Here is a 24,036-nt window from a genome sequence, read left to right as displayed (position 1 = left end):
GCCCTCGCTAAGGAGCGATGCAGCCCCCACCTGTATCCTCGACCCTTCACTTACTTCCTGCCTCTCAGTGCCCGGTTCAGCCTGGCTCTGCTTCTGAGCCTGCCAAGAGTATGTTATGATTCTAGCTATCAGTCCAGCCCTCCTTCTCTGCATTCCTAAGGCTACTGAATCGCATCAATAGTTTCCGTCATTGTCTAGCCTTCAGGGCTCCATGTTAGAGAAATACTGTATTTAATGGTCATTTAATATTCTTCATCACGCACTACATGTAGAATAATGCATGCTCCAGTCTTAGAGTCTGTTAGCCTTTCCCCTCTTGACTTCTAGTTTATATCAACATGTTCCCTAAACATCAGATACTAGATAGGGTTTAGGTACATGTCGCTCCGACCCTCCAGACTTCAGTCTCTGCTCCTAGCACAGAGTTCATAGCCCCCAGCTTCTCCTAGTAATACGTCATTGCCAGTTTGCGCGCACCATTAGGTTAGAGGTCCCGGCTCCTCAGGTAGCCCCCTCCATGGTTTCCGCCCCATTCATGACATATTCTGTTACGTTTGCATCACATGTCTATGTATACGCCCTGTTACACCCTCTTTTTACCCTTATCTTTCGCGACTGCTACGCGTCACACCCTTTGCTCCACCCACTGCTACGCCTATTGCAATGTAATGCTATGTGTTTGCGTTATGTATATATGCTCATGTATTGTTATTAAAAAGTAGTCCAGTCCTGATCCTGTTAGAGAGCCATTCCAGATCCTGCCCCCGGCAGCGCTTGCCATTCTGTCCCCGCAGGTTGTCCTGTTCCTGTCCTTTATGCTGTAATAAACCTGCAAGACTCCCACTACCTCGAATCTTGACTCTTATTTATTGAGCTATCTGTTATTCATTCATGCATTCAAAAATAGGGTATTATTTATTTATTTACCACACAACTACGGCCTCAAACCATGAGGCGACTGATCCACTTCACCCGAAAAATTCCCCCCCCCCCAGACCAGCCTATTCTTGATAATTTTCCTCCCCTGGACCTTGACACCTTAGAGAAAGTGGCACGCCAAGTCAAGTCGGGCTCCCCACGTGACCCAGCTCCTCCGGAAATCTTGATGCAGGCAGGCGAAGCCTCCCTGCCTGTAATCCTGGAACTGCTAAACTCGTCCATATCTACATGCGCAGTCCCCATCGCCTGGAAGCAAGCCATGGTACGGGCGCGGCTAAAAAAAAACAACCTAGACCCTGATGATCACTCCAACTACCGCCCCATCTCACTCCTTCCGTGGGCTAGCAAGGTGCTGGAGAAATACATAAATGCCCAGTTGGTCCAGTTTCTGGAGAACCACTCCCTACTACACACGTCCCAGACAGGCTTCAGACCAAAGCATGGGACTGAAACCGCCTTATTAGCAGTCACCGAAGAATCTCGAAGGATACTGGATCAGGGAGGATCAGTGGCAGTGATCCTCCTTGATCTAAGTGCTGCCTTCCATACGGTCAGCTATGCCACCCTGCTGAACCGTCTCCAGAACATCGGAGTCTCGGGTGACGCATTAAGGTGGTTCGACTCCTTCCTAACTGATAGATCTTTTCAGATCTTTGACGGCGACACAACATCATCCAGCAGGTCTCTCAGCTGCGGAGTACCGCAGGGCTCTTCTCTGAGCCCTGTATTATTCAATGTATACATGAAACCACTGGCTGGGGTAGTCGAACCGTACGGCATTAAAATCGTGTCGTACGCCGACGACACCCAGCTAGTGGTTTCATTGGCCCAAGAGAACAACAGGCAATCCTCGGCTGGTCTGTTGAATTGTTTGGAGAACGTGAGGGAGTGGATGACCAACTCCTCCCTCAAACTGAACGGAGGAAAAACAGAGCTCATGCTCCTAGGCCCTGCTTCGCCAGTACCTTTCACCTCCTTGTGGCCCGGCGGTCTAGGTGCTCCCCCCACCCCCAAGGACAGTGTTAAGAGCCTGGGAGTATGGTTAGACAAAAAGCTCTCCTTCTCCACCCAGGCCACCAAGCTGTCCGCCACTTGTTTTGGCCTACTCAGAACCTTGAGGAAGGTCCTTCCACTTTTGCCTCTAGATGCCAAAAAGGTGACAGTACAAGGCCTCATCCAGTCTCGCTTGGACTCAAACAATGCCCTTTACCTAGGGGCACCTGAGATGACCCTCCGGAAGCTGCAGGTGGTACAAAACTGCGCTGCACGCACCCTACTCCAGATTCCACGAACCCAGTCAGCTAGACCTGGACTGAAAAGCCTGCACTGGTTGCCAGTGAGGCAAAGAGTGGCATTCAAGGCGCTGTGCATTGCGCATCGGGCCTTTTGGAGGACCGGATCAGCAATCAACAACAACCTTGTCATCCCCTACCACCCTAACAGGAACCTCCGTTCTACGGATGCTTTTCTGGCAGTTGTTCCCAGAGTGAAGAGAGCCAGGTCCGGGGGTAGGCTGTTCTCGCTGAATGCCGCCAAGCTTTGGAATGCCCTCCCCCTCTCTCTTCGGTCCACACCCGACCTGCTCTCATTCCGTAAATAGTTGAAAACAGCACTGTCGCCAAACCCCTCGAGTTCCCTATCTCCCTGCTCCGTCACTTCTCTGCTTAAACTTAGCGCTTGGACGCCCCTGGGCAGCAACCGCGCTTAACAAATCCATAAATAAATAAATAAATAAAATAATATATATATATATATTTTTTTTATCTATCTATACTACTATAATAAAGGAAGCACTTTCAGCCTTTGAGGCGGGTAAACTCGGTAACCACAGCGCCAATCCACACACCCGATACACCGTTGGAATCGTCAGGGTGTGTAGATGGTTATAGGCTATATAAATAAAAATAAAAAAAGTTCTCAAAATTTACAGTAAAAAAAAAATAGTCCCTCCGAAGTAGCGCCGGGCGCGGGGAGGAGCGGCGTCCAGGAGTCAGACGAGGAGCGGCGGACATGGCGCGGGGGAGGAGCGGTGACGTGAGGAGCAGCGGACAGGCTAGCGGCGGTGAGGTGACGAGCAGCGGCGAGGTAAGCGGTAAACTGAGGAGCGGACAGGCCAGCGGCGGTGAGGTGACGAGCAGCGGTAAACTGAGGAGCGCGGGGGAGGAGCGGCGGCTGAGGTAAGGGGTCGGGCGGGGTATGGGGCAGGTGGGGGATAGGCCGGGTGGGGCCGGGCTGCTGGAGGGGCAAGCGGGGATCGGGCAGGCAGGGGACGGGCCGTAGCTTACTTTACTTAACGCGCTCCACTAATAGTGTGAACAGTCAAGATTGTGTAACTTCTAGCGACAAAGGGTACACACTAGGGAGCCACTCAATACACCACGCAACAGTTTGTGGGCCATCCAGCGCGGAGATACCCTTACGGGATTGATTCCAGCGCTATAGAAGAAATTAAAATAAAAAATAAATACATAAGGAATGGTGAGGTGATCCTATGGAAGCCATGTGTTTGAGCTCCGCTTCCGTGTCGTTACTAAGGGGACCCATGTCGGGGCAGGCGGGGGCCAGGTTGAAGCCTGAATGCTCCCGGACAAGGTCGGGACGGGATAGGGAGATTGATATTGATATATATATATATATATATATATATATATATATATATATCTATATATATATATATATAAAAGTAATCCCGACCGCCGATGGCTGCGGTCATAGACGGGTACGGACCTCATTCTCTTCGTCAACTTCCTCTCACTTTCTCTCACTTCTAAATCAAGTAAGAAACGCCGAAACACCATAGAGTGTAGCAGTGCAGAAAATGTATTGCAAAATAACAGAGCAAGTGCTCTCCCGGACGCGTTTCGCTCCGCGAACGGAGCTTGGTCACATGACGCGATAGGAGCAAGTGGACATAATATGTACAAAATAAAAGCCAATGCGCCTAAAGAAACAGGTCGCAAAGGTACACAACAATGTAGACCTGACATATACAAAAAGGAAATGTTACTGTAGTAAAATACCACAGTGGGGAAAAAAGAAAATTACAGCATAGTGCTCTAAGTAAACGGTAAACTCAAAATATAAGTTTATCATAATTACATGCTATTTACAAAAAAATCCTTATAATCAAACAAATAGTATTTCTTCATACCTAATGGAACTTAACAGCTGAGGAGAGCATAGTGCTCCACCATCGTAACAATAGTGTTGCCAAGTTGCAAAAAATATGTAATAGTTTTGATATCACGATTGTATAAATGCAAGTGCATTACAAAAATTGAAGTAAAGGATTGCCAATAAATTGCACATTTCATAATCCCATATTTCCAAATGATTAATTCAATATAATGGTCAAAGGTTGTGATTCATGTAAGTGCTAACTAAAGTGCAACATAAAATAATATTGACAAAAAAAATCTTTTTAAATAAATTAATGTGTTCCAATTAAAAAAAACAACAACAATCAACGGCAAGATAGCCCAAATAGAGAACCTACATCGAAAATAGTTCATTATAGATAACTAATCCTACATATAATTTCATCGTTAATATGTAACGTCCATTTGTCAGTAGTATTTACAAGTAGAATCAAAAGCTATTTTTTGAAGCTTGAACAAGTACATTCAAACACATCAAAGAAATTCAGATATCGTGTTACAAAAAGTGATGTAATTCATCAAAAGCATTTAACCCATTTGGGGACCTCGTGTCAAGTAACATGATAAAGTAGGCTTCTTTTTGTCTAAGTAACCTTTCACGATCCCCACCCCTGCCGGGGTTCGGTACAGAGCATAGCAAAGTATATTTCAGATCTTTAAGTTTTTTATCGTGAACCGCTTTAAAGTGGCGGTCCACAGGATAGTTCATGTCTGAATTGACTATGGCTCTTATATGTTGAAGGATGCGCTGGTTGGCAGGCAACTTTGTGCTCCCTATGTAGGAGAGTGAACAAGTGCAGGTGAGTTTGTAAACAACGAAATCACTGCGACAAGTAAGATGCTCAGTTATTTGTATGGGTGACTCACTAAAAGCTGATTTGTAGTGAGTACTATTTTCAGCAAAATTACAGGCCCGGCAAGATGCACACCTGAAGAAACCTGTTTTAGTAAGCCAGGGGTTTTTGATGGAAAGTTCTGGTTGACTTTTGTCCAGAGCATCTTTCATAGAAGGAGCCCTCCTAAATGTAATAGCTGGTGTTGTAGGTAACAGAGGGCTCAAGATGACATCTGTTAGTACAATAGGCCACTCTGTTTTGATGATTTGTCTTAGCCTCTGTACTTGGGAACAATAGGTGGTGATAAACCTTACTGAACTTCCCAAAGTGGGTTCCGGGGAGAGTCTAGTACTCGGGGACAATAATTGCTCCCTTGGACGAACTGAGACTCCAAGGGATAGGGATGGGATTTGTTCGTTGATAATATCCTCCTTATTTCGTGTGATATTTGTTGACCACTGGTTTGAAATGTATATATATTATGAATTGGTTTTATTAGATTGTCCAGTATATTGCATGTGACGTCACATATTGAATAATAATGATTTTGTAGAGAAAATTAATTTAGCCCATTAAGGGCGGGATTGGGGCTTCAACTGGGACGGGGTGCAGAGCCATAGCCCATTCAGGGCGTGATTATTTAAGATACGTATTCATTGGTATATGTTATCTTTGGTTGCCATTTAGGCACGTATGATATATTTGCATAGGCTGTTGTATTGACTTATAATGTCGTCCTTCAGCTAGATTGCATGTTCCAATATGGCGCGATATTTTGCTGGGAATGCACTATAGTCCTATGTTGTTGTTTATGAACTGACCCACATGCATAAAACATTAATGGCCGCTGCGCGCTTCTGTAGATCAACTGACGAAAGCCCATGCTGAAACGCGTCTTGATGTGCTGAGTGTTTCCCAATAAAATCGATGTGGAAACCACCCCTGTGAGTGCCACGTTCCTTGTCAGGTAGAGTGCCTGAGGATGTTGGGAGCAGTATATATTTAACGGGTACACCCCCGTTACGTGTGCACCCGCTCTGGAGTGCGGCAGGCTGGTGTTTTGGAGCGAAGATATTGTTTTCCAGCCGCACCGTGCAAGTGAATTAAGGAGTCAAGAGACTGAGAGCATCGGATCTACGTGGTCGTAAGAAAAGGAGGCTACACTGAATAGAAGCTTTTGATCCGGTAAGCTGCCAGGCTGGCACCATAAACTTTATACTTTCACGATTTGCACTGAGCGAGGGGGGAATAGCACGTGATTATAGCTGCGGACGCAGCTATTGATGAAAACACGATGTTTTGTGAATCAGAACGGCGTGAGGCGGAACAAGGCATGTTTAGACATAAGAAGAAACAAAACGATGCACAGCATGCTGGAACTAGTAATACCAGTGGTAGTTCTCCGAACTTGAATTCTAAACTTACAACATTGGAGCGTTTATATGAACGCGAGATCAGAAAGTGGTGGGAGGCAACCTCACTACAGAACTACATTGAGGTTGACCGGGTCCCAAGGGGCTTACGTATTTACACGATACCGGCTTATGAAAATCCGGATCCCTTATTACTAGATGCTTGGGCGGAACACACGGCCAAATCGTGTAAGGAAAGCCTGGCAATACTAGTTCGCTTCGCGTGGAGCGATCGAGATAAGGCTCTAGCACTGATCAAAGATTTAGAAGAAGATCTCTCAAAGGAGGAAGACCAGAGCAAATTGGAGGAAAAACGGGAGCAAATGAAAAAACGATTAAAGAAATATGAACAAAAAATTAAACAAAGAAAGGAAGAGAAATTTGAGAGGGATGAACGAGACTACAATATGGGCAGGGTATTGACTTTTTCTAAGAAATATGATCATCCAAGAAAAGAACTAAGAAAGAAAGCAAACTACCCTGCACCCACGGTACCAGAAACCTCAGAGTCAGAGGTGACGGGGGATGAACTGTCAAGCGAAGATGGGTCAACAAATCCTTCACCTTTTTACGAGGAGTTCAAAGTAATAAGGAAGCAACAACTAGAGGGAGGCAGAGGCAAGCCCCCGGAAACAAGATCAGCAAGAGGAAAACGAGGCGGGGCCCCAAAACATCGTAGGCTCACCACCGGTAACCCGCAGCAGGAACTTCTACAACAAAAAGAAGAATTGAATAAGGATGATAATCTAACCATCATTAACTTGACACCGAAGACATTAACCGTGGCAGAAGAGTCAATTTTAAAACTTGGCCTTTCATTTTGCCCTCAAAAAAAACATGGAGTTTGTTCAAACTAGAATAGACCTCTATAAGTTCACCAGCAAACTCAAATTACATAAATTTTTCAAATTGAAACCACCCCCTTTGAGATCTACGGCTGTGGATACGTTGGAGGAGGGAGGACTGAGTTGCAGTGACCTAGAGGCTATTAGAGTGATAGAAGGATTGAGATTGGAAGTGGAGGAAGGCACTGATGGTGACGTAAGTAATACCCAATTACTGAGAGACATGACTATACAACAAAAGGGAGGAGCGAGTACTTTTAAACCTGCCTCCAGTTTCATGCCATTGATGGGCGTGGACGCTATAGACATGTTTTCGGATGCTGTAATGAGGGATTTGTCACGTCTTAGAAATGTGAATAAGTACACTAAAACAAAGCATAATTTCACGATAAAACAAAAAGAAGCATTACAGAAATTGTGTGATCATTCCTCTCTGGTGTGCAAACCGGCAGATAAAGGGGGGAACATTGTGTTGCTTACACATGTACAATACGAAACAGAAGCATTGCGCCAATTGGGGGACACTAATACGTACCTAAAGATCACAGATACCGTATATAATCAGAGTATTGATAACTATCAAGTCATGATTTTGAAATGGTACAATGCAGATATGTTAAACTCGGATGAGTTTTTGTTTCTAAGGTGTTTATGTCCCATCACACCAACCTTCTACTACCTCCCGAAGGTACACAAAGATAGGATTAATCCCCCAGGGAGGCCAATTGTTGCATCGCAAGGGAGTCTTACTGAGCATTTGTCCATGTATATTGATTTTTTCTTGTTCCCTCATGTTGCTACGTTGAAATCTTATCTCAGAGATACAAAACATTTTTTGAACTGTATCAATGATATTGAATGGCAGGAAGGCTATTGCATGATGGTCTTAGATATCACGAGCCTATACACGTGCATTGCACATAGTGACGGTCTGAAGGCAGTACAGAGTTTTTTGAATAAGCGACCTGCCAAGTATTACGAACATAATAAGATGCTGTCTGAGTTCATCATGTTCTGTTGGAATAATAATATGTTCTTATTTGGTAAACAGTTATTTAAACAGATGTCAGGGGTGGCCATGGGCAACTGCTCCGCCCCCAGCCTAGCGAATCTTTTCGTGGGATGGTGGGAGGAGCAGGTGGCCTGGAGTGAGAACAACCAGGAGTGGAATGATAAGATCATAGGGTGGTATCGTTACATAGACGATCTTTTTATCATCTTGGATAGCCCTATTGATTTGGCCGCCAAATATATAGATATGTTGAACAAAAATGACGTCAATCTTAGATTTTCTGGGGAGATCAGTCAGACTGAAGTGAACTACTTGGATCTCACAGTATATATTGAAGGAGGCAAAATACATACGAAACTCTTTCGTAAATCTACAGCAGGCAACTCCACTCTGTACGCGACTAGTAGCCATCCCAAAAAACTAGTTGACAGTATCCCGTATGGGGAATTGTTACGACTAAAAAGGAATAATTCCAATGAGAGGGAGTTTCAAAAGGCAGCCACTCTGTGCATGCAACGGTTCAAGAGAAGAGGTTACAGGGAGGGCATTCTCATGAAAGCGTTGACCAAAGTGAATAACATCAAAAGAGAGGATGTCCTCATTACGAAAAGTAAAGAAGCAAAAAAGTCGAATGAAACTTTTCGTATGATTAGACATTTTCTGAGAATGCAGGTCAGCTGAAGAGGATATTGCGTAAGAACTGGAATATCCTCTTAACCGACACAGTAATTAAGCAGGATCTACCCAAGAATCCCTTAGTGACTTTTAGAAAGGCGAGGGCACTGAAGGACCAACTTGTCAGAAGCCATTATGAGGGACATTTAAAGAAACTTTCTCTGCCTCAAACGAATGGATTTTATCCTTGTGGCAGGTGCAAAGCTTGCAAATTCAGCAAACGTACACTTGCGTATAAAGTACCAGGTCTGGGGACACCTAGGCGTATACGTACATTTTTGACATGCTCGACTCCATATGTGATATATTGCTTGACTTGTCCTTGTGGGCTCATATACATTGGGAGCACCACACATCAGGCAAAGATACGCATATTGGAACATATGAGAGCTATAAACAATCTGGATGAGGCCTACCCTATTGCGAGACACTTTGCTAAGGCACATAACCGTAACAGGGATCTGTTATCATATTTTTGTCTAGACAGTGTCCCAGCTAGCATAAGAGGTGGCGATCGGTTGCAGAAATTGAGGCGACTGGAATCGCGGTACATCATAGATTTGCAGAGCAAGACTCCAAAGGGTCTGAATATGCATGAAGAACTTGCTGTGCATGTGGGATAGGATTTGTTCATTGATAATATCCTCCTTATTTCGTGTGATATTTGTTGACCACTGGTTTGAAATGTATATATATTATGAATTGGTTTTATTAGATTGTCCAGTATATTGCATGTGACGTCACATATTGAATAATAATGTTTTGTAGAGAAAATTAATATAGCTCATTAAGGGCGGGATTGGGGCTTCAACTGGGACGGGGTGCAGAGCCATAGCCCATTCAGGGCGTGATTATTTAAGATACGTATTCATTGGTATATGTTATCTTTGGTTGCCATTTAGGCACGTATGATATATTTGCATAGGCTGTTGTATTGACTTATAATGTCGTCCTTCAGCTAGATTGCATGTTCCAATATGGCGCGATATTTTGCTGGGAATGCACTATAATCCTATGTTGTTGTTTATGAACTGACCCATATGCATAAAACATTAATGGCCGCCGTGCGCTTCTGTAGATCAACTGACGAAAGCCCATGCTGAAACGCGTCTTGATGTGCTGAGTGTTTCCCAATAAAATCGATGTGGAAACCACCCCTGTGAGTGCCACGTTCCTTGTCAGGTAGAGTGCCTGAGGATGTTGGGAGCAGTATATATTTAACGGGTACACGCCAGTTACGTGTGCACCCGCTCTGGAGTGCGGCAGGCTGGTGTTTTGGAGCAAAGATAGATATATATATATATATATTATATATATATATATATATATATATATATGAGATGAATTAAATTATCAGCTGCCAGTGGCGAAAGAGACTGTAATATGTAGACCTTTGAAGAATGAACAGCTGCGAAGTGCGACCCGGGTTCAAGGCGCGTGCAGGGATGCCTCGTGTAAAGAAAAAGGCGCGTGCAGGAAAGCCTCATGTAAACAAACTGGCGTAACCTCATAGCTGAGTTGATTTACGCAAACAAAAGTAAACGGCAAACGCTAAAGGGAACGGTCTGCGCATGCGCCGCTGCCATGTTTAGGTCAGGCAGCGATGCACAAGACAAACAAAAGGTCTGAACAGTGCGGTCTAAAACTGTAGTTTTTAGCGGCTGCTTCCGGACTACACCAAAGTCAGAACTGCCAATGAAAAGAACGGTAAGAAATGCAATTACAACACTAAGCCAATGGCAAGCAGCAGGAGAAACTACTGGATGCTTGCCAACATATACAGATTACTTAAGGTCTCGCTGAGACAGTGCATGCAGCACATGCGCTGCCAAACACGAGACCTAAAAACACTAACACTGCGCTTATGCTGTTATTCACCACCCAGTCCTGTAGAAGGTTTCCCTTTGATAATTCAAAAAGGCTGAAATATATGTCTGCTACATCTTTAAGGAAGCTATATGCATGGCAGTCCAAGCAGGATTGTATCTAATACTGAATAGGTTGACCGACACATGATGACAGTTCGGTACATATGAAACCTATGCTCAGTGCAGTTCTACACTTCTTCTATTCACGTGGTTGTAAGCACCTATATGACTTACAAAGGCTGACAGCTTTAACTATATTAATAGTGATAATACAGCAAGGTTGACATAGAATGATCAATTATTTAAATCAGATTACTGAAAAAAATCCAGTCCTTGTAGGTAACTTTTCATAATTGTATACATGATAAGTAATATGAGCGGATGGCTGATGAATCTGCAATTCCAAATAATAGTACACAAAATAATTCGAAATAAATTTCCCGGAAATAACGTGTGACGTGGAGACATGCCGTGATTGTTTACCTTCTGAAAAAGAAAAAAGTTAACTACGGCATCTGGGTTTTCCGATCGGTCATCTGCCCTACCTAGCACCAATGGGTGGATTTACACCACAGGAGGATGGAACCATCGTTTAAAATCCCAGCTTTGCTGGACATCAAAGATAAACTTTGGATGTCCTTAAGATTAAGAAAAGTAATGAAGGGAGGCTGCAGTGGAAGCTAGAGGAATGCAGACTGCCCCAGTGACCACGGTCAAATTACACACACAGGAAAATACACCAGATACCTGGGGGGCACCTGGATAATACACAAGACACCACGTTAAGGTTCCTTAAAACAGGGGTCTCAAACTCGTAGCTCTGGAGATAAGTAGCTCCATGTAGTGCAGCCCACCACAGTAAGTAACTCAGAGGATTTAGCCACTTTAAGAATGATTATTATTTAGGGGAGTCTAACTTTATTTACATTCTTAACTCCACATCTACCCATTTTGCTAGATATATGTAGACATGAAGTTAGGGATAGTAAATCTATACTTACTTAGCTTATCCCTACATATTTTCATGCTATTGTATTAATCAATATTATAGATATGATATGTTGGTATGACAGGCGATCACTACTAATAATCGTACAAGGTGCGGCAACTATAATGATCGTCTTTGATGTGGTCACTACTGTAACAATGGCCAAAACCATTAGCAGCTCAGGACTATTTTCACTCATCAGAAGTAGCTCTTGTTTTAGCAAAGGATGTAAACCTCTGCCTTAACATGTATTAGAACATCGGAATGTTGGGAGCTCCATTGCGGACAATGCAGTGCTCCCTGCTTCTACGGGCCGGTAAAGGCCCGCAGAGCAACATTCCAATGTCTTATATAGGCCTCTCGGAGCTCGAGGGGATTTAAATCCCCTCAGGCTCCGACACACCTTTGTTTTATTTGTTAGAACATTCTGCCCTCTAGTGGCAGAATGTTCTAATTGCCTTATAGCCCTTCGTAGCAGGGCTATAGAGGCTAATAAAGTCCCGCTACCTTTTGAAAGTCCCTCACCTCAGGCCTTTAACGCAGTAGCGTGCCTTTAATAGCCGGTATAGCCTGCTACGGCGGGCTATAAGGCTATAGTAATGCACTTTAATAATATCCTTGTTACCATCACCCCTTGGACTGTGGTCACCTCTCCAGAGAAGACATCTAAGCACAAATCTTGATAACAGTTCCTCACCTTTACGCAACATCCGAACAAACTCTCTCTAAAACTCTGAGGTCTTAAAATGACTTTATGCCTTTATATTTGTGGACGCTGCAGGTGATTGTTTCAAAGCACAGTCAAGAAAACTCAAATCTAGGTATGACAGACCCTGACACAAATTCTTTGGTCTTGCTGGTAACTTGTATAGCAAGACAATGTTTGGAGTGCTTGCTTCACACTACTGGTATATCAATTACTTTTCTCTTACCTCCTGTTGTGTCACTTTTGTCTCTTCTTTGCAATGCAGTTCTAGCGTATCCTCCAGCTCTTTCTTCAAACAGTCTAGAAAACTTTTAAACTTCTCCTAAAAGAAAAAAGTCTATATTTTCACAACCATATACATATTGTGCAACTATCCTTCAGAGGTTAAGATACACACTTTATATTTTTCTTTTAATAAAAGTGTATGTTACTGCCAAAAGTACATAAAGATGCCTTTTGTAGGTTATCGGAGCTATATATCTAAAGGCTTGCCAGAAGGGCACACTACCCGAATGGTAACTTCTATGGCATGTTATTTTGTCAGTACAGCTGACATTTTATCTGGGTCGTAATTCTGTAAGCCATACTCTCTAGACAAACACCTCTCATGACATGCTCTCCTGGGCATGTAACTAATGATATTCATCAGAAAAGGATTTTTTTTCTTTTTTAAATTACTGCCATGTTCTTAGGTGGCATATTGTGATAAATTCATATTTCTGGCATACAAATCCAAAAGGTTGTTCTTGCAAATGCACAGAATAAATACAACAGTCATAGCAGTATCCACCCTTTTAAAAACCTTGAAGACTAGAAGAAGAAAAAAAAAAAACCACTGCCCCTTGGTTTTCTGAAAACCTCAGGCGGAACAAAACAAAAAAGCAGAAAACAAGACAAACTCTGGAGAAAGGACAACAATCCCACTGAAAAAGATAAATATAAGGCCTGCCTTAACATGTATAAAAACCTTGTGCTTAAAGCAAAGTCGACATAGTTTCCCCAAAAAAATAAGTGATGCCAATAATTCTCCAAAAGAGCTTTTTAAGGTTGTGGTTAGTATGGCATCACCTCAGGGAAGCAGGGATCTAATCTGGACGTCCCCCCCATCCCCCCAAATATGCCTATTCTGGAAAATCCTAATGTATCTAATGTCACCCCTATTGCTCCACAGCAAGTAAATTCACGTATTAAAACAACTAATTCAGGCTCCCCCTTGGACCCATGTCCTCCCTCTACCCTTAACATGGCTGCAGAAACGGTGTCAGAATACTTGACCACGATCTTTAACACTATGTTGTCTTTTGGACACTTTCCTTCGGTCTGGAAAAAGCCCTCCATCCTTCCTATGCTAAAAAAGTAATTCTCTACTCTGGGATCCAAACAATGATAGACCTAACTCCGGTCTACCCCTAGCTGCCAAGATTATTGAAAAAGCATTGAATCAGCAACTGGGTCAATTCTTATACGACCATTAGTTGCTAAATACCACTCAATTTCCGCTTCAGAAGTGGTCAGAGTACCGAAACAGCCCTGATACAGACTACCGACAAAAACGGAACTTTAGTGGGTCGCGGTGGTAGTGCAGCTTAGGTGCTCCTTGACTTATTGGCAGCCTTTGATACGTCGACTTCAAGATCTTGATCGACTGTCTCAAGGCTGTCGGTATCAAACGGTCCACTCTCAATCTTCTAAGATCCTTTCATTCAGAAAGGAAACAGATTGATCCCTTTAGCCTGAAATGTGGGGTTCTGCAGGAGTCTGCCCTTAGCCCCACCTTTGTTAACATATATGTTAAACCTCTGGCGGCACTGATGAGATCCTTTGGTCTTGACCTGACCTATGCCAATGACACTCAAATTGTGGTTGCCATGTTATCAGAAAATATTCACACCGGTGTAAATTTCAATAATTGCATGGTAGCAATTGGTCACTGGATGAGCCAAAATTGTCTAAAACTTATCTCAGGGAAAGCTGAAGTCATCTTGTTTGAGAATAGCCCAAATCTAAGGGCACCAGCTAGGTGGACTCAAGGAATGGGTTCCTTCCCACTTCAGTAAAGAAGGTCAGAAATGTGGGTGTGCTTTTGGACACTAACCTGACTCTTGGACCACAGATCAAGGCAGTCACTACATCCACTTTCTTTGCTTAAAAATATCTTCCCCTTCATTCCAGTCTGTGCCCAGAGAACAGTTATCTCTGCTCTTATACTGGCCAAAGTAGACTACTGCAATGCTTTATACCATAACGTGCAGGAACAACAACTCAACAAACTTCAGGTATTACAAAATATGGCAGCCAGAGCCCTTACAGGATACCCAGACACAATTCTGATACCCTTGCTATCAAACAGCTTCACTGGCTTCCTGTCAGGCAAAGGATCAAATTCAAAGCCCTCTAAATGGCCCATAAGGCTCTCCATGGGATTGGCCCAGATGTTGAGCAAAAACCTTTCAAGTGGTACCTTCCAGGCAGGAATATCATGTCCTGTGGCTCCGGGCAACTGGTAGTCCAGAGGTACAAACAGACAAAGTGGGGAGGCAGACGTTTTGTCAACACCACAGCCAAGGAATGGAATAAGCTTCCGCTCACATTAGATCAATTCCTAACCTACTAAATTTCAGAAAAGCCTTAAAAACGTGGCTCTCCCTAAATAATCGCCATCCTGTTTCCTTAGTTTCCTCTTCCACAGTGCCAGCACCTTGACACCTTTGGGTAATTGTTTGCGCTTTTTAAATTCAGGTAACACAACGCAATGGTTATTTTATTTGGCACGATTGATCATGACATGTTGGAAAAGGAATTTTGAGTATTTGTTCTCTACAGAAGTTATGATGATTGATGTGTTATGTTATATGCGGTTTTGTAGCGCGCTCAATTACTACATGAGTATCCTGGCGCGGGGAACTATAGATTACTATAGGTTACTATAGATAGTTTGCTGGACTTAAATATTGAGTGTAGGATTGCCCTTCCTCCAGGAGTCTGGCACTTGCTCATTTTCCAAGACACGATTATACAATCTGCATCAATTTTGTTGACCAGAAGGTAGGGTTTGTTTTAAAAAGAACTTGAGGTAGACTATTGGGTCCTGGAGCTCCCTTTGCACAGCTTTTTAGTATTATTTTTTTCAATTCTCTTTCTTTATAAGCCATCAAGACATTGTTATTCTGCTCTGCACAGAAACTATTTCTTGACGTTGACCTCTCTCCTAGAGAAGGACTAACTTTTCTGGAGTGTGACACCGTTTTTTGTCTCTCCCAGCAAGAACATGGGGAACAGCCATTACAACGCGGGTTTTACCACGCGTTTCTTTTACATCGCATGCGTTACTACGCATGTGATGTTACAACGTGTGGTAAAACCATGCATACCAAGTTCAAGTTCCAAAATTTGTATAGCGCACTACTCACCCAGAGGGTCTCAAGGCGCTTGAGGGAGGGGGGTAATTTACTTGTCGTATAACCACGTTTTTTTTTTTTTTTAGTTGCTTTTTGAAGGAGAGGTGATTCTATGTAAGGGGTAATTTACTTGTCGAATAACCAAGTTGTTAGTTGCTTTTTGAAGGAGAGGTGGTTCTGTGTAAGGCGGAGGTGGGTGGGGAGAGAATTCCATGTCTTGGCCGCTAAGTAGGAGAAGGATCTTCCCCCCATGGTGGATCTGTGGATGCGCGGGACTGCAGCGAGGGCTTGGTTGGACGATCGAAGTTGGCGGGTGGGGGTGTAAAAGGACAGGCATGTTTTGAGGCATTCGGGTCCTAGGTCGTAGAGGGCTTTGTGTGCGTGGGTGAGGAGACGGAACGTTATTCTCTTGTTGACGGGGAGCCAGTGGAGGTCTTTCAGGTGACCGGAAATGTGAGCTTGGCGGAGAATGTCTAGTAGGAGTCTGGCTGAGGTATTTTGGATGCGTTGGAGTTTCTTCTGTAGTTTGGCTGTGGTTCCGGCGTAGAGGGTGTTTCCGTAATCCAGTCGGCTTGTGCCCAGTGCGTGGGTGACCGTTTTTCTTGTTTCGGTGGGGATCCAGCGGAAGATTTTTTTGAGCATGCGTAGGATGTTGAAGCAGGATGATGAGACGGTGTTGACTTGTCTGGTCATCGAGAGGGAGGAGTTCAGGATGAAGCCCAGGTTACGTGCGTGGTCCGTAGGTATGGGTGCGGTACCCAGGGCAGGTGGCCACCATGAGTCGTCCCACGCAGAGGGGGATGAACCTAAGATGAGGACTTCCGTTTTGTCCGAGTTCAGTTTTAAACGGCTGTTCTTCATCCACTCGGCAACTTCTTTCATTCGTTCGTGTAAGTTGGTTTTGGCGGTTTTTGGATCTTTGGTGAGGGAGAGGATCAGCTGGGTGTCGTCTGCGTAGGAGATGAGGTTGTGTTGGCGTGTGATGGATGCGAGGGGACTCATGTATACGTTGAAGAGGGTGGGACTGAGTGATGATCCTTGTGGTACGCCGCAGAGGACTTCGGTGGCCTCTGATCTAAAAGGGGGGAGGCGGACTCTCTGGGTTCTTCCGTCGAGGAACGAGATGATCCAGTCCAATGCTTTTCCTTGTATTCTGACGTTGCTGAGGCGTTGTGTAAGGGTGCTATGACAAACTGTGTCGAAGGCTGCGGAGAGGTCAAGTAGGATGAGGGCAACTGTTTCTCCGTTGTCCAGTAGTGTTCGAATGTCGTCTGTTGCTGCGATGAGGGCGGTTTCGGTGCTATGTTTGGCTCGGAAGCTGGACTGTGAGGGGTCGAGGGATTTGTTGGATTCGAGGAAGCCGGCGAGCTGATTGTTGACGGCTTTCTCAATGACTTTGGCAGGGAATGGGAGGAGCGAGATGGGGCGGTAGTTAAGTTCAGTGGGATCTGCTGTGGGTTTCTTCAGAAGGGCGCTGAGTTCGGCATGTTTCCAGCTTTCCGGGAAGGTAGCGGAGTTGAGGGAGGAGTTGATGACGTCTCGGAGAGGGGGGGCGATAATGGAGTCTGCTTTGTTGAAAATGTGGTGGGGACATGGGTCGGTTGGCGATCCTGAGTGGATGGAGTTCATCAGGCGGATGGTGTCTTCAGTGGTGATTGGGTTCCAGGCGCAAACGTTGTTGGAGGGGGGGTTTTGGTTCGGAGGTGGTTGGAGAGGACTGGTCTCCAGATTGGTTTTCAAAGCTGTTATGTATGTCGGCGATTTTGTTATGGAAGAATGAGGCTAGGTAGTCGCAGAGGTCTTGGGAGGGAGTGATGTCGTTGGTGCCGGCGGTGGGGTTGGTAAATTCTTTGACGCTGTTGAATAGTTCCTTGCTGTTGTGGGCGTTGTTGTCAAGTCGATCCTTGAATGCTGATTTCTTGGTGGATCGGATCAGTTGGTGGTGTTTGCGGGTGGCGTTCTTGAAGGTGGTCAGGTTGTCAGTGGTAGGGTTTTTTCTCCAGGCTTTCTCGAGGGTGCGACAGAACTTCTTGGATTTCTTGAAGTCGTCGTTGAACCAGGGGGCTTTTTTGCTACCTTGCTTGATTTGATGGTCTTTCAAGGGTGCTAGTTCGTCGGCGCTGTGGGTGATCCATTGTGTGAGGTTGGTGGCTGCTTGGTTTGGGTCCGATGATTTGGCAGGAGTGTTTTGTTGAAGCGATGTGAGGAGTTGGTCGGTGGTAATTTTGTTCCAGTTTCTTCGGGGAATTGGTTGAGGGAGGTTGTGGATCGTGGTCTTTTTGTAGTTGAAGTGAACGCAGCTGTGGTCCGTCCAATGGAGAGCTGTGGTGTGATTGAAGGAGATGTGCTTGCTGGAGGTGAAGATTGGGTAGAGCGTGTGCCCGGCATAGTGAGTGGGGGTATCAACAAGTTGTTAGAGTCCGAGGTTGGCCAGGTTGTCCAGAAGGGTGGTGGTGTTGCTGTAGTTTTTCTTTTCCAGGTGGAAGTTGAGGTCTCCCAGTAGAATGTAGTCCTCGGAAGGGAGGGCGTGTGGGCTGATTAAGTCAGCGATCTCTTCGCTGAATTGTGTGCGGGGTCCTGGTGGCCTGTAGATGAGGGTGCCTCTGAGTGTGGTCTTGGGGTCGGTGTGGATCTGGAAGTGAAGGTGTTCGGCGGTAGCGAGGTTATCGTCTGAACTGGTCATGATGCGGATAGTGTTCTTATGGACGATGGCGATGCCTCCTCCTGTTTGGTTGGTGCGGTCCTTTCGGATGATCTTGTAGCCGTCCGGGATGGCTATGGCGATGTCGGGAGCTGATGAGGCGTTCATACAGGTTTCAGTAAGGAAGGCGACGGCGGCGATGTGGTGTCGAGTAGGTTCCAAGGGTCGATGGCGTGTCTGTGGATCGAGCGGGTGTTGAGTAGGATGCACTTAAGGTGGTTAACGTCGCAGCTCTGTTTGGAGTCTGTGGGTTTGGTGTGGGTCCTGATGCAGTCGAATTTGCAGGAGTGGCAGGTGAAGGGTCCATGGGTGTGTCTTGGTGCGGCTTGATAGCAGTCTGGGAGACGGCCGGGGTTGAGTGCTGCTGAGGGTAGCGGGATCATACGTTATGCGGGAGGAGTGGATTTTGCAGGGACCAGGGGGTCTGGCGCTTGGTGCGGTCCAGGCACGGACGGGCGTAGACGGGCTTACCTTTGGCGCACCTTTTGCGCCCTATGCGCGCCATCGCTGCGCGTGTACGCTGCGCGCACAAACATATGTCATAAGTGGATAGTGGAGGGGGGTGGGGCGAGGGAGGAGCAGCTGGGAGGCGGGAGCGGGGCGGAGGGACGGGCTACGAGGCACAACAACAACAAAATGGCTGGGAGCAATGTAAGATGAATGCAGCGCTACGATCTATCAGACAAGCACAGACAATATTACAACAACAAAATGGCTGGGAGCAATGTAAAATGAATGCAGCGCTACGATCTAACAGACAAGCACAGACAATATTACAACAACAAAATGGCTGGGAGCAATGTAAGATGAATGCAGCGCTACGATCTATCAGACAAGCACAGTCAATATTACACGGCAATTTCTGCAAAGTGAGCGATGTGCAAATCAGCTGACAGCAGCAATTAGCAGGGAGCGTGATAGCGCTACGATACCAAGAGTCAGGAGCCAGGGAGCGACCGCCTCTGAGCTAGTAGAGGACCACGAACTACGACTATCTGTGGGAGGGAGGAGCAGCTGGGAGGCGGGGCGGAGGGACGGGCTACGAGGCACAACAACAACAAAATGGCTGGGAGCAATGTAAGATGAATGCAGCGCTACGATCTAACAGACAAGCACAGACAATATTACAACAACAAAATGGCTGGGAGCAATGTAAGATGAATGCAGCGCTACGATCCATCAGACAAGCACAGTCAATATTACACGGCAATTTCTGCAAAGCGAGCGATGTGCAAATCAGCTGACAGCAGCAATTAGCAGGGAGTGTGATAGCGCTACGATACCACGAGTCAGGAGCCAGGGAGCGTGGGGAGCGACCGCCTCTGAGCGAGTCAGGAGGGTCACCTCCATTACATCGCATGCGCTTTTACAACGAATGCGATGTAATGTGTAATGGCGGCGGCGGCTATTCACGTCGTTGTGACGAAACTTAGGCGGTTTCCTCACAACGACGTGAAGCAAGCAGGAAGGAGGAAGCTGGATCCGACGGCGACGCTGGATAGGAGAGAGGTAAGGGGGTTTGTGCATGGGGTGGGGGTTACTTTTGTAGGGTTTAGGGTAGTTTAAAAGTAGTGTGGTAATGTTTGTGTTGTGTATGTGTTTTTTAAAAACGTTTTAGTGTGTGTTGTGGTGTTGTCATGTTTGTGTAGTGTATTGGGGAGGGTAGTGTAGTGTTTATGTAGTGTAGTGATTTAGGTTTTAGGGAAGTGTAGTGTTGTAGTGTTTGTTTATTGTAGCGTATTAAGGTTTAGGGTAGTGTAGGGGTGGGAGTAGGGTGGGTAGCGTATTAGTGTTTTAGGGTTTAGGGTAGTGTAGGGGTGGGAGTAGTGTGGGTAGAGTAGTAGTGTTTTAGGGTTTAGTGTAGGGGTGGGAGTTGGGTGGGTAGCGTAGTAGTGGTTTAGGGTTTAGTGTAGGGGTGGGAGTAGTGTGGGTAGCGTAGTAGTGTTTTAGGGTTTCGGGTAGTGTAGGGGTGGGAGTAGTGTGGGTAGAGTAGTAGTGTTTTAGGGTTTAGTGTAGGGGTGGGAGTTGGGTGGGTAGCGTAGTAGTGGTTTAGGGTAGTGTAGGGGTGGGAGTAGGTGGGTAGCGTAGTAGTGTTTTAGGGTTTAGGTTAGTGTAAGGGTGGGAGTAGTGCGAGTAGCGTAGTAGTATTTTAGGGTTTAGGGTAGTGTAGGGGTGTGGGTAGCGTAGCAGTGTTTTAGGGTTTAGGGTAGTGTAGGGGTGGGAGTAGTGTGGGTAGCATAGTAGTGTTTTAGGGTAGTGTAGGGGTGGGAGTAGTGTAGGGGTGGGAGTAGTGTGGGTAGTGTTGTAGTGTTTTAGGATTTAGGGTAGTGTAAGGGTAGGAGAAGTGTGGGTAGCGTAGTAGTGTTTTAGGGTTTAGGGTAGTGTAGGGATGGGAGTAGCGTAGTAGTGTTTTAGGGTTTAGGGTAGTGTTAGGGTGGGAGTAGTGTGGGTAGCATAGTAGTGTTTTACGGTTTGGGGTAGTGTAGGGGTGAGAGTAGTGTGGGTAGCGTAGTAGTGTTTTAGGGTTTAGGGTAGTGTAGGGGTGGGAGTAGTGTGGGTAGCGTAGTAGTGTTTTAGGGTTTAGGGTAGTGTAAGGGTGGGAGTAGTGTGAGTAGTGTAGTAGTGGTTTAGGGTAGTGTAAGGGTGGGAGTAGTGTGGGTAGTGTGGCAGTGTTTTTGGGTTAGGGCAGTGTAGGGGTGGGAGTAGTATGTTGTGTAGGTGTATGGATAGGGATGTTACTTACCTTGCATACTTTTACCACAAGTATAGCTTTACCACGCATGCCTTTGCGTTGTAATGGCATGCGTGGTAAAAGCATACTCGTGGTAAAAGTATGCTATGTTATGGCATGCGATGTCATTGCGTACTAATACCCGCGTTGTAATGGCATGCGTGGTATTAGTATGCGATGTAATGACATACATCCAAGAACATTAGTATCTTGCTACTTTGCAATGTTTTTCGAGCTGAGGTAATTTACCCATGTTGGCTCCGAGATGTCAGAGTTGTTGGCATGAAACAAGCGCTTTCTATATGGTGGATAGTTTCCAAAATTCCTTCAAACATTTACTGTGGCTTGCATACACAGATTAAGCCTGAATTAATCATAATATTCCTTCTTTTTGCTCCGAAACCTCTTTTTAATCTTCTTGTCTTATATTCTTACGTTTCACCACTTGTCTTAAATCATATGGACTTTTTTTATCACTCGTAATTCTCGGATCTTTTTATTTTCTCTATTTGGGGGCAAGAGTGATTCATTGGATTTCATTGTTTGTCGAACTAGTATATGGCGCTTTGTTGGAAGTGGTGTTAGGATGCAGCAGAAGATGTTTCTTTTTTTTATATTTCTTTTTACTTGTATACAAAAACAAAATGAAACAAAGACGTATCATGGACATCACATTCGGGTACAATAGTAAGCAAACAATTTCAGATATTAGGAGTTCTGTAAGATGATGTGGGAGGTTGCTGAGACACCGATGCCATGATCGCTCGACAGTAGTTGACTACATACAATTTAGAATGCATTTGATGCGCTACGGCTCTCAGACCCCGCCACCCAATAAAACGGGATAAGGAGTAGTTTCTGTCCTGTAACTCCAGTTCTGTAGTAGGGGTATCTCTGTTATAGTCATAATCTAGTGAATAGTCCCGCCCATGTGCGTGGACCCCGGAGCAATCAAAAATAATCTCTTAGAGTGTCGAAAAATGCAGAATTGCACAGACACTTAAGAGAGAATTTAAAGACAGATAATGCAGCCTATAAAAGGCTACACTGTCCAGTACTTCAACTAGAAATTCCACCAAAAAAATCCACAAAACAGCAAAGCCTGTACAGATTTCCCTTGCTTAACAGCAAAAACCCTCTGGAATGATAGAGAGGAGGACCTGGACAGACAAGCCCCATAGGCTGCCATTATGTGGCTCAGAACAGGATACTGTGCCTTTAAGAGAACCTTCCAGAATCTTCACATTATCCCAGAATGCACTGCAGGTCCCATTTACTTTCAGTTCTTTTTGAAGGCGTAACACGCCAGACCTGTAGCATTCCGTACATGAATATCTCTCTCCACCGGGGAGGCGGGCGGGCGTTTATGACTAGAACAGATAACCCTACTACAGAACTGGAGTTACAGGACAGAAACTACTCCTTCTGTAGTAGGGGATCTCTGTGTATAGTCATAATCTAGTGAATAGAATGGCAAGCCCATCCCCACACCAAAGCGGCGGTGGAGAAACGAGAAATAACACCACTATTGTGCGAACAGATTTCGCAGCGAAGCCTGCCCAACCTGAGCGTCCGCCCTGGCATCAGTGTCCAGGCAGTAATGCTTAGCAAAGGTATGGACCGACTTCCAAGTGGCCTCCTTGCAGATTTCTGCAATTGGCACGTTACGAAGCAAAGCCGTCGTGGCGGCTTTGTCCCTGGTGGAATGAGCCTTAGGTTTACCCCCTAAGGTCTTATTAGCTTTTTGGTAACACAATTGTATGCAGGACACAATCCACCTCGAGATGGACTGTTTAGAGGTAGCAAGACCCGTCCTGACTGAACCATAATTGATGAACAATTGGTCTGACCTACGAATATCTTTGGTTTTATCCAAATAAAATTTCAACACCCTCCTAACATCCAGGGAATGTAAAGGCCTTTCCGCTGGAGACGAAGGATTCTGAAAAAACGTAGGCAAAGTTATAGTCTGGTTGACATGAAAATCAGAAATAACCTTGGGAAGAAATTTAGGGTGAGTACGCATAACAACCTTAGCAGCATGAAATACAGTATAAGGTTCTTGGCAACACAACGCCTGAATTTCACTCACCCTGCGGGCCGATGTAATGGCCACGAGGAACGCCGCCTTCCAGGACAGGTGCTGCAACGAAGCCTTATGAATAGGTTCAAAAGACTCCTTCATCAGTCTGGACAGCACCACATTCAATTCCCATGAAGGCGAAGGAAGCCTGACAGGAGGAAACACTTCCTTCAAGCTTTCCAAAAAGTCTTTGATCACAGGGATCTGGAAGAAGGAAGTCTGTGAAGGGCATTTCCTGTAGGCAGTCAAAGCAGCCAGATGAACCTTAATGGAATGGACATTAAGGCCAGACTGCGCCAGATGTAGAAGGTACGGAAGGATGACATCTTCCTTACACGTCGTCGGGTCATAGTTCTTAGACTTGCACCAGATGCAAAACCTCTTCCACTTGTAAGCATAAGAAGTCCTAGTGGAAGGTCGCTTAGCCTCCTTCAGTATGTCCATGCAATCTTCTGGGAGATTAAGATGGCCATATTGCACTATTTCAGGAGCCATGCCGCCAAACTCAAAGACGAGAGGTTGGGGTGCAACATCCGCCCCCCGAACTTCGTGAGAAGGTCCGGCCTGCACGGCAGCTTCATGTGAGGAAGGAGAGACCGGTGAAGTAGATCCATGAACCACCATTGTCTGGGCCATTCCAGGGCAATCAGTATCATCCGAGCCCTGGACTGGGACAACTTGATG

General features: G+C 45.4%; 1 protein-coding gene across 1 annotated transcript in view; it reads right to left on the bottom strand.

Annotated features, from left to right (window-relative positions):
- The window catches only part of LOC144756163 (E3 ubiquitin-protein ligase TRIM39-like), a 534,377-nt gene that overhangs the window by 322,149 nt on the left and 188,192 nt on the right, over positions 1-24,036 (bottom strand). The window contains exon 2 of the mRNA XM_078645742.1: positions 12,666-12,761. Coding sequence (XP_078501868.1) covers positions 12,666-12,761 — 96 coding nt within the window. The remainder of the gene's footprint in view (positions 1-12,665; positions 12,762-24,036) is intronic.

Source organism: Lissotriton helveticus, chromosome 5_1 (assembly GCF_964261635.1).
Source record: "Lissotriton helveticus chromosome 5_1, aLisHel1.1, whole genome shotgun sequence".
Classification (NCBI taxonomy): Eukaryota; Metazoa; Chordata; class Amphibia; order Caudata; family Salamandridae; genus Lissotriton; species Lissotriton helveticus.
Note: the sequence above shows the minus strand (reverse complement) of the source record. Positions and strands in the feature narration are given on the sequence as shown.